The sequence below is a fragment of the Medicago sativa genome, chromosome 8 (genome assembly GCF_051527215.1).
Source record: "Medicago sativa cultivar Bolivia chromosome 8, Bolivia_mono, whole genome shotgun sequence".
Classification (NCBI taxonomy): Eukaryota; Viridiplantae; Streptophyta; class Magnoliopsida; order Fabales; family Fabaceae; genus Medicago; species Medicago sativa.
The window spans coordinates 90,363,654-90,379,115 of NC_140756.1; the positions used below are offsets into that span (position 1 = coordinate 90,363,654).

Below are 15,462 nucleotides of genomic sequence, written 5' to 3' on the forward strand. Positions count from 1 at the left end.
CTCCTTCAATACCCATAAAATTGCTATAAAATCACTCTATTTGTTATAACCTCGTGGACAAAACACACAATTCTTTTTTTTTACCACTATCACATCTCTTAATCTCAAATTTATTTTTCATGATCTTCTTTCTTTTTCTAATTTTTTTTATCTCTATTCTCATTAAAGATAGGAACATAAACCTCAATCCATTAAATTACATCAATCCACTTTTTTGACCATGTTGTGTCTTAATTTGACCTTATTTGACAATGTAGTATGTCACATAATTAAGGACACAGGGTCGCACATTGGGGGGAGAGAGAGAGAGAGAGAGAGAGAGAGAGAGAGAGAGAGAGAGAGAGAGAGAGAGAGAGAGAGAGAGAGAGAGAGAGATGTTAATGTGTTTGATATGAGTTAAAATTTTACAATAGATGGAAGAGTAGATGATGAATAACATAGAAGTGAATGACTCATATACATGTATCTAAAGATTTTGGATAAAAATGTGGTGTCAATCTCATTTGTTTGATTTCTTTTAGTCTGATAGTGAATATAATTCAATGTAAGCTTCATAGGAAGTCCCAGCATTACAATGATTTGTTTTTGTTAATTTTTAGGTGTCATTTGTGTTAATTTTATTATCTTGTATTTTAAACTTTTGATGTCATTCACTTTGATGGAATTGTTTTTTGGTGAAAGCAATATTTAAAATTCCTTCTCTATTGGTCTTTGGAGGATCTGAAAAAGGAAAAATGTAGATGTGTTATGATGAGTTGACAAAATACACATTTATTAGACATTTTAAATTTATGTGACATTTTTTTTAATGATTCTAATATTAGGTAGAAAAATTACCCAATAATTTATAACTTCATCAACAAACTCATAAATTATCAAAAACTCGTTATTTTCCCTTACCATTTCTCTCATGTTTAAATTTCGTTTTCATCTTCTTTCTTTTTCTATTTTACTTACGCTCTTCTCATGAAAGAAATGGGTAAAAACGCCGCTCTATAAAAGTGCCACCAACCCATCTTTTTTACAGGTTGTGTCTCCAATCTTAGTTGGATATTTCGTCAAATCATAGACACCAAGATTCGCACCCTTAGAGAGAAGAAGTTAATGTGACATGTGTGAGTTAACCTTTTACATTTGATGCAAGAGTAAATATTGAGAAACATATAAATGAGATGTCCAATATACCTAATGTCTTAAGGTTTTGAATGAAGATGTGGTGTCAATCTCATTTGTGGGGTTTCTCTTAGACAAATGTAATGATCCAACTCATTGTAGGCTTCCTCATAACTCTGAACTCTATGATGTATTGATTGCGGAGATATTCATTATCATTTCTCTCATGTTCAATTTTTTTTATCATCTTTCATTTCCTAATTTACTTTCTCTTTTCTCATGAAAGAAATGAGTATAAACCTCCATCCATTAAATCACACTAAGTGGTGCTAATGTGTCATATGTGAGTTAAAGTTTCACATTGAATGCATCAGTAGATGAGGAGAAACATATAAATGAGATGATCCATATATCTAATGTCTTAAGGATTTTGACGAAGATGCAGTGTTAATTAATGTGGTTGTTCTTAACCTAATGTGATTATATAACTTAGTTCATGTTAGCTCTTTTCTTGGATTCGATTTATGTCCCTAAATTTTTATCAGATTAGGTTTACGTCTCCTAGTTTTTTTTTTTGTTTTTTCTCCATAAATTTTTTTCTTAAGAAAACTTATTAGAAAAGATCCTTAAAATATCAATTATTTTCTATTTTTAATTTAAAAAATGTCTAGAATACTATTTAAAATGTAAGACATAAGATTTTATTGATCATCATAGGTTAAAAGTTATATATTTAATTAAGAAAAAATATATCCTATTAACCAAAGGCTTTTTAATGGCAAATTTTAATAATTAGTTGTTAGATTAATTTTTCTTTCTTTCTCAAAACAAAATTAATTTTTTTCTTCTTCATCTGAGTTTGTACCAAGAACCTCTAACATCATCTGAAAAACACAATCAAAGAAAACCAATAAATACATTCAATTAGACAATTGATATTTCATTAAATGCTAAGATGATTTTGCATCTTTCGTAGAAAAATAAAATGATACTCTTCATAGCATTATAATTAAATCAACTATATAATCTGACATATTTTTAGGATCCTTTTTTTTTTTATCAAAACAAATTGACCAGAAATAATTTGAATTAATTCAATTTTAGAAGCAATTCAAAGGTCCTTGCAATGACATACACTCATACTCTCACCCCACGTTTATTTCTATTTTTCAGGTATAAGTAATTTTCAAAGTATCATCAGAGGCCGGATCACAGTAGAGTCTAGTTTAGGGTCTCATTATTCGTTGTATTTTTAAAGGTGTCTTTTATGTAAATGTAAATATTTTATAAATCTTTCTTCTAAATAAAGTTATTCAAAGTCATTTATATGAAGTTTTAAGTTGAAATCTTAAAGTAAAACTCCATTTGAGTTGAAAAAGTTTTAAATTCTAATACTCAAATTGGAATGTTACACATACTCATTATGTTATATCATATACTCGTACTCAATGGTCCTTGCATTTTAGAAGCAATTCAATGGTTCTTGTAATGACATCAATGATACGTTTCATATTTGAGAAACGAAAAAAAAATGAAAATGAAAGCCCAAGAAAAAAAAAATGTCACGTCACCATGCTAGTTGAAAGTTGAGCAGAAAAACATTTAAGATTTTGCATGTTAGAAAGTTATATTTGTTGTACCTATATATATATATATATATATATATATATATATATATATATATATTTGATTTACTTGTTAACAAATACGTGTATGATTGAAACCTATGATGATTTAGTTACTCTAATTGGTAGAAAGTTAAGGCAAAGAATACATGACTCCATTTGATTGGTTGAGAAATCAAACAATGATGATAATTTGATGGTTGCCTTTGAAACATGATTAATAAGTGATAAAAAATTCAATTAGTTTTTCATTGAAAAAAAAATGAAGCTATTTTTTATTTGTTTACAATAGTGAAATTTGCATATACCAATTTTTTTTAAGAAAAACAATTAAAAAAAACTTTATATTTTGTTGTGTCTCACACGGATTCAATCCAAATGTGATTGTTACCATTTTTGGTAAAAAATAATTAGCGGAGTAAACTTCGTAGTATTATACAAACAATAATCAACTCATAAATATATTTTTTTGGTAATGAAGGGTATATCTTTTTAGGAAATGGATCCTTAATCAGCGGTAAAGGGTTACCATCGTTTTATTTATTATCTTAGTGAAATTAAAAAAGAAAGAAGATTTACATAGGATCTTTAGTGCACTCTTGTTGAGATTAAAATACTAAGTAAAATGTATCAAAAAACAAATATTACTAAGCAAAAGGATTTGTCCAATGTAATTGATCTTATTTGGATATTTTTATAAGCTTTATTTTAAATAAAAAATTTCATTAAGCTTTATTTTCTTCCGAGAGAATTAAGCTTTATTTTATAAGCTTTATTTTAACGGTTATTTTTCATTCAAACTCATTCATGAATTTTCATTGTCATTTAATCCTTTATTTAATTTAATTATACATTTTATTTGATGTTATAAAATTTCTGTTTCAAGCAAGAGAAGTAAAACACGTTGTTTGATTAATTTTTTTCTAACGTTAATGGTTGATTCATATTTAGAAACAACGGAAATGGAAGATGTGTATGGTACCATTGCAATTTTTTTAAAGGTAATAAGATCATATGAAATGAATAAGCAAGTGAAAATGATGTAAGATGGATCGACTATATATAGGGAAAAGGCTAGCAGATTATTGAACATCAAACATATGATTAAAAACGCAAATCATCCATTATTTATCATGTTGAAGGAATTGAACAAATTATTTTTTAGAGGAAAAAGGAATTGAAGGTAAATGATGATCACCATTAAAGAATTGAAGGTAAATGTTATTAATTATCTTTGAACATGCATATTATGTAATCAACTAAAATCAATGCATATAATTTTCATTCAAAACAAAATTCTTGCAGTGATAATGTATGATTAAATGGACACTTCTTAACCAAAATTCTTGCTTGTTCAATTTTTTAACAAAATATGGCCTAATAAGTTTGATTGGAAAATTTGCCTTCCTTGATTTATTTTTCCAAAAATTAAAACAAATATTTGGAAAACTATTTTTTTAAATTTTTCGTAGGAAAATTAATACGTTAAAATGATTTTCTATTTACTTAGGATATTATTTTCTTAGATTAAAAAAATCATGAAGAAAATACAAAGATTAAGTTATAATTGAGTAATAAAATAGAGTGGAAACTGTATAATAAAATCATAATCAGTTTTTTTTAGTACAATTTAAATCAATAATTATTCGCCTATTTTGATTTATTTTTGCTGTGCATGCCTTTTGTTTATTATAGAGATTCGAAGTAGATATTTTTTTAATTTTGTTTAAGATTATTAATTGAATTGTTAGCATGTATAGAAATGATTGACAAAAAATTATAAAATTTTCACCATAAAAAAGGGCAATTGCTTTGGCACGTGAAAATCTTCTCTTTCTTGATTTGATTAAGACTGTTCATAAAAATTACTAAATTAATATGAGTAAGTAATAATAACAAAAAGAAGTAACGTGTTTATTGTAGGAAATTTACAAATGAAGAATTAAGAGCAATTAAGTCTTGTAAGTAAATTAAAATGTCATGTGTATTTTTTTTTTATCTTTATAATAATATAGATTCGTAATTTCGTATATAGTGAATGAGTTAATTTGTATATACCAACAATTTTTTTTTATTGATATATCAAATCACTTTGTTTTATTGGTGCACCTAATCAAATTGCTTTGTTTTAAAATATAATTAAAAAATATGAAAAAATAAACAAAGACAATAAAAACCAACCAACAACATTCCTTCAAAAAAAACCAACAACATTAACGTAGCAAAATTATAATTTGAAACGACCAAATTATTTTTTTAAGGAGAAACAACTAAATTATTCCTTCAAAAAAAAACTAAATTATATATTTCAGCCAAAAAAATAAATTATCAACCAACAATTTGATGATAATGCCAGTAAACACTAAAAAAAACATTAGTACATGTTTATATCCATGTTTCATAGAAAGAAAAAAAAAATCTCCATGTTTCATAGATCCTTATCAATCCTTCTCAATCTTAATATTCTTCAAAAATTCTTGGACGAAATTGTACTGCTGCTACGTGTTGATCCTGATATCAAATGATCGCTTGAAAGGTGTGAGTTCAAAATTTAGATGTCTAATTGCTAGGTCTAGCCTCCACGTTACATATTAGATTCATAATCCCTGGACTTTGATAAAGAAGTCTAGAATTTATAAGTGACTTAAAAAAAATGATAGATAATACTACCAAATAAAAACAATACAATGAGAGAAAACTAACAGAAAATAGTATAAATGAAAACACCTTTTTACCCGAACCACCATCATATACAACTTTCGTTACGATATTTGGAAAGCATTCTGAATTCTTTGAATGAATATGAAATGGTGAAAGTTGAACCAATATTTATAGAGAAAAATTGAGCAATACAATTGTTGATGCATATCTTAAATTAGAACTTTTTTCACACGTAATTATAAGACATTTATGGACATTAAAGGGTGATTGTTTGATTAGTGGAAATACACATACAAAATGAAATGGTTGTAGGTTCAATAGAGAGAATATTCTTATAGGATGCCACTTTTGTATTGACATTCATATCGATATCAATTGTAATAAATGGAAAGGTCAAACATGTGTTAATATTTAACAATGATTTATCAATAGCCAATAATCAAGCTAAAATTAGATGATGAGGTGCACATGTGTATTAGTGATGCTTAAGTGTGTAATATATTAAATGAAGTTTAACATAGAAGAGTGCCAAGTGTACTTTTCAAAAAAAATTAAGGCAAATATATATAATAGAGATTACTACTATGTTTTACATGCCAATTTATGGTGATATTGATTGTCATGAATATGCTTGGAAGTTTACCAATCATGGAAAGTATAGTGTGAAATCGCTCTACCATCTTATTATGGAGGACCTAGTGGATAAATAATATTCTTTGTGTTAATGAAAATCGAGTGAAAATTTGAAACTTGAAAATTCCTCAAAAAGTAAAGGCGTGTTCCTTTAGCGTGTAGTGCTAGGTTGTCTTCCTAGACATTGTCATCAAGAGCGTGGGCTGAATTGTTTCGATGATTACAATCATTCTGATGTTAATTATGAAAATGAACGGGATACATTTTTTGGATGTAACAAAATCCAATAGGTATGAGCAGCGAGTGGATTATGGTCGACCATTCATGGTCTAGTGGATGTGGCAAAAGGTTTTGCATCATTATTTTTTAAGCTAGCATGGAAACGTTGTCACATGTGCATATTCATGAACATTTTATAGTAAGTCATCTTCTCCCCTCTCTCGAAATCTCTTCACCCATACATACCCTTAACCGGTTTAAGAGATTGAGATATTTTAAAAGGAAAAAATTAGTAGTAAGAGTTATAGGATTTGAGTACACTAGTATTAAATAGGCTTAAATATGTGTCCAGTCCCTGCAAATAGGCCGCAGTTGAATTTTAGTCCCTGTACTTACTAATCCTCCCAAACCTTCCCTGCAATTATTAATCACTTAAAATTTGGTCCAAATTAAGTTAATCCGCCTACGTGGCAGGTGATTAGCGACGTGGCACTTATGTGGCACCAGCTGACTGGGTAAGCACCTCGCTGACTCAGCTTTTTATACCCAAACTTCCATTTTTGCCCTTAATGAAACAAGACATACATGAAATGACTAAAATATCCTTGGCTTTGATCTCCATCTTCAACCTAGTGAGCATCATCTTCATCTGCTCTTATCAATCAGCAATTTACATTCTTCCTTTTCTCTCATCATTTTCAACCGCGCATCAAAATGAATCAACAGCTTCCGAAACTTCTTCCGTTTAGAATTGGGAGAATTTTCATCCTCCTCCGCCTCCTCCAAATTCCGAATATTTCCGGCAACGTTCTCAACAGCCAAATCACAAACCAGAATCACAAATGAAACGGAACTACAACCAGATCGGTCGGAAACGGAACGTGAGGAGGTTCGGTGTAGTGATTGGGAGGATTGCTACAGTTCAACACTTGCAACAACCAAATCTGTTCAAAAACACAGAGATCCTCTTATTATCACTCCAAAATCAAACAAATTCATCAATACCCGAATCTTTTCAAATAACAGATGAGATCAAAGATAGGGCTATATGTTTCACGAGCACGATCAACGGTTCCAAATCAACGTTTTTTTGGTTTCGTTTTTGTAGAGAACAACTGGTTGAGAGTTGCGGAGGAAAATGACGGTGGTTGCCGGTGGCCGGAACCCTAGAAATTTGGGAAATAGTGCAAAATCAATGAAATTGAACAAAACAATCTGCAATCATATCAATCGACAACTCACCCTGAAGCAAAATGGAAAAAGAATATGAATTGATGAAACAAGATTCTGTGAATGAAATTGATCGAATGTTGTTGTTTATATCATGGTATCAAATGTTGTTGTCATTATCACTTTTGTTCAAATTTCTTGCCTTTCTGATTCACCTATGTTATTGTTTTGGAATGAAAATTTAAAGATTGGGTAACAAAAGAGAAATTTTGGAAAAAGAAATTCTGGAATGGAAACTATGGAAGAACAGAGAAATGACGGGAAAAAGTATGGGATGAAGGAAGGGAAAGCCAGGGCTAACTTGGTCATTTCACATGCCTCTTGTTTCATTAAGGGCAAAAATGGAAGTTTGGGTATAAAAAGCTGAGTCAGCGAGGTGCTTACCCAGTCAGCTGGTGCCACATAAGTGCCACGTCGCTAATCACCTGCCACGTAGGCGGATTAACTTAATTTGGACCAAATTTTAAGTGATTAATAATTGCAGGGAAGGTTTGGGAGGATTAGTAAGTACAGGGACTAAAATTCAACTGCGGCCTATTTGCAGGGACCGGACACATATTTAAGCCTATTAAATATGATCTTGAAAAAGTAAAACTAAGCCACGAGAGTGGGGTGGATTCTAGACATCTATCTGACCACTCCCGACATTTGTGCTTACTACATGTACATTTTCATTTCTCAACATCAATCAAATATATATATACTTTATATGTATCATCAAGCATAGTGCCCCAGGAACACCACAAACAAACCCTTTTCTGTTTTGATCCATTTCTACCTATAATTAGATTCAAAATTAATTAAAAACTAGCGTTAATTAGTTACATCCAATTACCATTTGCACTAGCACTCTGGAGTGCACATATACACATATATTTCTTCTTCTTTGGTCAAATTGCACAACTATACTCATACTCATGATGAACAGTTTTGACCCCCAAAGATGGCAACAAGATCATAGAAGACAGAAAAATATCATAGGTGCATCCTCTTCAAATAGTTCTTCATCTTTGGCTAATTTCTATGCCAGTAATAATAAAAAAACCAAGTACAACAAACTTCAAACACTCTCACCTGGGCTTGAGCTGGATGATGATCTTGTCTCTAGTAGTGTAGTTCCTGCTGTGACAGTTGTGTTGGAGGGCCGTTCGATCTGCCAACGCATCAGCCTTCACAACCACGGTAGCTACCAAAGTCTGGCCAAGGCTCTCCGCCAGATGTTTGTCGATTGCACCGACGACTGCGACACCGGTGATCATCATCTTGATCTTTCTAATGCCATTCCTGGTCATGTTATTGCCTATGAAGACATGGAGAATGATCTTCTTCTTGCTGGTGATCTTACCTGGAAGTAAGCATCGATCTTGTTCATCTCTCAGTTATATAAATTTCTCTTTTCCTTAATTAATTATTATGAGCTATTTATTTTGCTTGTTTATAAATGCTACTTGAGAAAAATATAGCTTCTAAATGAAAAACTAGATAATCAGTTGTCAATCATGCCATATAATTCCTGTCAAAAAAAAAAAAAACCATGCCATATAATTAATTAATTGAAAATTTTACGTTACTATAATACTTAATATTGTGGGTGATCGTGTTAATCTCTACCAAACCAGCAAACGAAACTTTTTATTTTATTTGTGTTAACCCTCTGATTCTTACGAGAAAGAGTCCTAGTAGTGAGTTTGGCCGCAAGACAAGTAAAATCTGAAAGAAAAAAAAAATGTTTCGTTCAAGAATCAAGTTCATGTTCTCCCGAACATCCGTCATTTAGTAAAACTCATTAACCATTTGATTATAATCACTTGGTTACCTTATATTCTTTGTTAGAAAGAATAAAAATTTGAATTACCAACATAAATTAGAATTGAAAACATATATAAAGAGTCTTTTTCAAATTTTGTGTCGCTAACACTTAACATGATATTTGAGATGGATTTTTTTTCGTTTCTAATTTTTAATTTGTAAATTCAATTTTTTAATAGAGTTAATTGGCTTATAATTTGTATTTATTTATTATTATAAGCATGCAATGATTATTATTATTTTGATAGTTATGTATGTGTTTGCATTCAGAGATTTTGTACGTGTGGCAAAGAGAATTCGGATACTTCCTGCGAAGGGGAGCTCAAGGAAAGGTACAAGAAGTACAGGAGAGGCATAAACTTAGCTACCACATCAAAAACATGAAAGATGGTTAATCATTTTGGCTTTTGGGGATGTTAATTTAATTTGTACTTTCAGGAAAAGTATGAAGTAAATTAAAATAATTTGGCTATATATATTGAGATGGTCAGTAATAAGATCGGTGTACTAGTATAACGCCAGCAAGAAATGCTGGTTAATTATGAGTTAGTTAATTAATCCAATTGAAATTACATGTAAGTAAAGTTGTGCTTTGTATGAATAAAAGAGATATTGTTTTTTCACTAGCGATCAGCAAAAATATTTCTTTGTTTCTCAGATTGGTGTACGATTAACGAAAAGGACACACACACACACATATATATATATATATAGTTCCAAAGGTGGTACATATAGTATATATATAATATAGAATAAAACTAATATATAGATTGATAAGCAAGAGAGTGAGAAAGAGAGCGAGAAAGCCGAGTGCACTGAAATAGGAGGAGAGATCAGGGGTTAACGAAGTGTCTGAAACAATTATGAGAAGGCTAAATATTATGGATGAGGAAGTATCTAAAAGTTTCACCAAAAATAGAAGGAATCTAAAAATATTATGCAAAGGCTGGTTTTTTTTTGTGGTGTCCGGGATTCGAACTCTGGACCTTGCAAAGGCTGGTTTTAATATATATGGAATCGTTATTTATTTATTTATTTATTTTAAAAAAATTATAGTTTTTAGAAGAAGAAAAAAAATCTAGATATTGTTAGATTTTTATCTAAAAAAAATATAGTGTACTTGATCGGCTGAGATCTTCATTTCAAACATTCATTCAGGGTGCAAAACGATGAAATAACTAAGGTAAAACATGAAATCAATCATTCATTTTTCTCTTACTCTCTCTGTTGGTATGTTTTGTTTGAATATTTTAAAACAGATGAGAGAGCGGGATGAAAAAAAGTGGAGTAGAATGAAACGTAATTTTCACTCTATTTTTTGGATAGGAAAATGTTTGTCATAACGACAAATAGCATCACGACGAGATCCCGATAGAATTAACAGCGCTGCACACTTGAAAGTTTGACTTTAATAACACCCATTACCTCCTTGTTTTCCAGCCATAACAAGTTTTAATTGGTACAAATTCATGAGAGATTCGGGATAAAACACCTCGCGATAAATAGCACCACTGTTTTGGATATATTCTAGAGAATTGCTTGTTGGTACAAATCATCATTTAACAAAAATGCAAGAATAAATCTTCACCCTTGAATTTGTCTCCAGCCACTGATATGTGTTGGTTCAATTTTTGTTTTCTTATTACGTATAATTCTTGCCTGCCTTATAGTTAATGATCATAACAAATAGCATTGCTTTATATTCTATGATAGAGTGAAATAAAGTTCACATTCTCTTTTTCTCTGCCTATTCCGATATATTTAAGCTTGATTTTATTACTCTTAATTTATCAAAGGGTAATGCAGGTCTCACAGTTTGTTTGTCTATTATCACGACTCAAATATAACAAGAACAAACTAAGAAAGGAAAACAATTGCATTTATTTCTGAATAATTGAAACTGGACACAGTTTTTTCAATGGCAAATCAATGTATAGAAAGAAACCAGGTACAAGGGATAGATAAGCCTACCAAAAACAATATACAATGTTAAAAGAAACATTGACCCTTAAATGCTCTTCCACCTGAGAAACTCTTGTGTGAACCAGGACCAAGAAATTTGGTTTGGTCACACATAGAGTTTTTCCCTTCTCTTTCTCTTCACAAATAAACAAATACTTTCCATTTTCTCTCTCTTCTCTCTCTTCATTCTTTGGTTGTGACCAAAGAAAATTTCTTGGTCCTAGACCACCTAAGAATTTCTCCTTCCACATATATGCAAGTTGGGTGATGCTGATTAAGCCCACTGTGTTGCCCCCTCTACTAATTAAATGGGTTTTGTTAGCTTGTGTTAATGGTCCAATATGCATGTCATTAAAGTATAAACATGCACTGAACTTTCATAGATGTGCTCCCTTACTAGTTTCAGTGCACACAGGGAATGATTTAGGATTTGACATTTTGTATTTCACTACAGAAGTCCTCCACCACCCTAGAGTATTCTATATATCACCTATTCTAAAGTATACTCCCTCCGTCCCATATTATAAGAAAGAAAAAATCACATTTATTAAGAAAACTAAAACATAGTAGTATTAGTTTTTAACCCACTCGTTCCATAATAGTTGATCAATTTGCAAAAATATTTTGTCACAAAATCACTTTCAGTTTTTAAGGTGATACAATTGATTATTTTTTTTAATTGTACATTTTAATAATATTACAAGCACCATTCTCGATTCAAATATATTTCAATTCATGTGTATATGGTAAATGATGAGAATAATGTTGTAATTTTTTATCTTCTCATGAATACATTTTTTAAGAGTTATGAGCACATGTTAAGGATTCCACAAATAATTTTATTTATAATTACTTGAATGCTCATTTGCGGTCCAAGTGAGGTAGATGGTACTTGAATTGTGGAATGATGTTAACCGCAGCCGTAAATGTTATTTTTCTTTATTGCAAACTCCGACACAAGAACATGCTCAGCGAATGGCCACAATTTTTTTGGAGTTTATGGAAGCATCAAAATCTTAAACTTTCGAAGGGTGAGAATGAGTTGTCTAAATCTTAAACTTTGAAAGGATTAGAATGAGTGTTTATTAATTTTGCAAATGAGTTTCAATGGTAGTATTTAAATAATATTATTAACATTTGATTGCATTGTTTTACTCTTCATTTGATTTTTTTTATATTTTAAATTTCTTTTATATTAAAATATATGTGATAGTCAGGATAAAGACCTAAAAAAAATAAACTACAAGTAAAATTGAGGAAACAAAATATTATACAATATTGTAGGAATAATTGTTCACATTGATGATTTCAATTTTTTTGTGCTAACCATCCGGTTCTAATGATAATGGGTCCCGATAATTCAGAGTTCGGTTGTGAGATAAGCATAGTTTGGTCATAAATTATTTCACTAAATAATTGAATTTGAATTTTCTTAAACGATTTGTTCTTTGATGAAAATCATTAACTACTTGAATTCAATCACTTGATTAAATTTTAGGGTTAAATATGTTTTTGGTCCCTATAAATATACCAACTTTTCATTTTAGTCCCTCTAAAATTTTCCTTCAACTTTTAGTCCCTATAAAATTTTCAATCACTACTTTTGGTCCCTATTTTAAAGTAAACTCATACGTAGAATTCATATTTTTGAATAGAATTGTTGCAGAAAATTCATAATATTATAAGAATATCTCCCAAAAAAATTTAGAATTTTTTACCAAAACATGAATTTAATATGAATTTTTATATTTTTTATGGTTAAATATTCATATTAAATTTATGTTTTGTTAAAAAATTCTAATTTTTTTGAGAAAGATTTTTATAATATTCTACACATTTCTGCACAATTTTATTAAAAAATACAAAAATTAACTTTAAAATAGGGACAAAAGTAGTGATTGAAAATTTTATAGGGACTAAAAGTTGAAGGAAAATTTTAGAGGGACTAAAACAAAAAGTTGGTATATTTATAAGGACCAAAAACATATTTAACCCTAAATTTTAAAAGGGAAATGTTAACCGGTGCCCCGGGCACTGGTTAAGGATAATACTAAAAAAGGAAATTATATGATAGTTATTGCATTGAAAATTGTGTAATTAATCAATAAAAAATCAAAAAAAAACTTTTTTAGTAATCACTTTCTTTTTTGGTATTTTTAACCATTGCCCAAGAACACCGGTTAACATTATCCATTATCATTTTAAAAATATTATAATCGTGTTGTCTATATTTTAGTTGGACTAAACTCTGGCCGACTACTGTTGATTTATACATATGTTTACTACATTACATTTAAATGCATTTATTTAGTCATTACAAATAAAGGAAACTTTATTCTTACAAATGATTTTTAATGATATTATAATAAATGCAAATATTAACGTTATTTCAAAATAATACATTTACTAAGTCTGTATAATGGAAATGGAAATGATGTTAGTCTTACTTCTTGTAAAATATGTTATTCAATACAAATGATTTTTAATGATATTATAATAAATGCAAATATTAACGTTATTCAAAATTACATTTACTAAGTCTATATAATGGAAATAGAAATGATGTTAGTCTTACTTCTTGTAAAATATAAGATCAAATTCTGTTAAAATGGCTTTTCACCACTATCAATCTATCTTTTGGGTGTTTCATGCATTGCTTTGCTCTTTTCAGGTAATTTATTTTATCTTTGAGTTGTATCTTGGGTTAAATATGTTTTCGGTCCCTATAAAATGGTGACCTTCTAAGTTTAGTCCTTACTTAATTTTAATAGCTTTTTTAATCCCTACAAAAAATTTCTGCACTCAATATTAGTCCTTCCTCAATCCAAATTTGTTTAATTTATGCTTAAACTCTTAAGTTACTAAACTTACAAGGTCGCAATTTTGTAGGGACCAAAAACATAATTAACCCTTGTATCTTTCATAAATAATCTACTAACTTTAATTGAGAATTGTTATGTTTTTTTAAGGGAAAATTGTTATGTATTTTTATACCAGTATTAATATTCATGGACCACATATGCGTTCATCTCTTCAACAAAATAGTGATTATTATTATATATTGGTTCAGGTTTCATTACTGGTTTGAAGATCCCGGTGGTAGAGCTTCAACCATCATGTGATGTGGGAAGCAATGAATATACATGTTGCATAACTGGTTGTACTATATATTGTCATCAAAATTGTATCTTCTTTGGATACAAAAGTGGTGCATTTTGTAAAGATACGTTAGGTGGGAAACTAAAAATGTGTTGTTGTTATAAGTAACGATTTATATTGTGTATCACTTTAATTTTTGAAATAAAAGATGAAGATTAACTTATCTTTACGTCTTATAAATTATATGAATTTTGGGGAAAAAAATGATAATCTTGGTTCAGATACATTCTCAGTTGGTAGAGACATTGCATAATTTATATAGAGACACGGGTTCGAACCTATGTCACCCCACTTCTCCACATTTAAAATGTGTAAACTCCAGCCACTAAGGTTACTTGACCAAAAAAAATCTCAACCCTAACCAATACGGTGCCACATAAGCGATAGGAACAAGTCTCTTTCTGTTTTTTTTTTTTTTTGAAAGAGGGACAAATCTCTCAATTATCATGGATTTGCAAATTCAAAGGTTTTATTACTGCAGGCAGGGACGAATCCCTTCAAGGCTGGGTGTGGCTATTGCCACACCAGCCCAGCTCAATTTTTTTTTATTTTTTTTTTAATATTCAATCCCAAATTTTATATCATATATTTTTAATTTGGAAATATAATTATATATGATGTATTGGTCTTTTGGTCAAGTGCATGTTTTCCTAACTCAAATCTTGGGTTTAAGTTTGGACTATTGTTTTTGTCATTTTTTAAAAGAATTAATTAATATAACATAAATGTAAAAAAGAATATGATGGAATCGACACGGCATAAACTTCAATAATAACTCTCAACCACTAATAACTCATCAACCACTAGACTATAGTGTTTGATATGTTTTATTAGTTGCAACATCATCATATATTAAAACTTTGTAACTTACTCTACGTAATCAATAAATATATATAAAGGGATACATTTTTTGGATGAGATTTTTTACTTCGAATTGACCATTTATTTAAAATATTTTATCTTATTTTATCATGTTATTTAAGTTACAATTAAAAAAAAGTCAAATTCCACTAAAATATGAACAATTTTTATTTTTTTAGCGTAATAAACT

At 29.6% G+C, this 15,462-nt stretch overlaps 1 protein-coding gene across 1 annotated transcript; it reads left to right on the forward strand.

Moving 5' to 3' along the window:
* Positions 1 to 8,079: 8,079 nt before the first annotated feature.
* IAA33 (indole-3-acetic acid inducible 33) lies at positions 8,080 to 9,944 on the forward strand. Its single transcript, XM_085733030.1, has 2 exons — positions 8,080 to 8,832; positions 9,561 to 9,944. The coding sequence occupies exons 1-2, from the start codon at positions 8,399 to 8,401 to the stop codon at positions 9,646 to 9,648; spliced, it is 522 nt and encodes a 173-aa protein (XP_085589156.1). The 5' UTR covers positions 8,080 to 8,398; the 3' UTR covers positions 9,649 to 9,944.
* Positions 9,945 to 15,462: the final 5,518 nt, after the last annotated feature.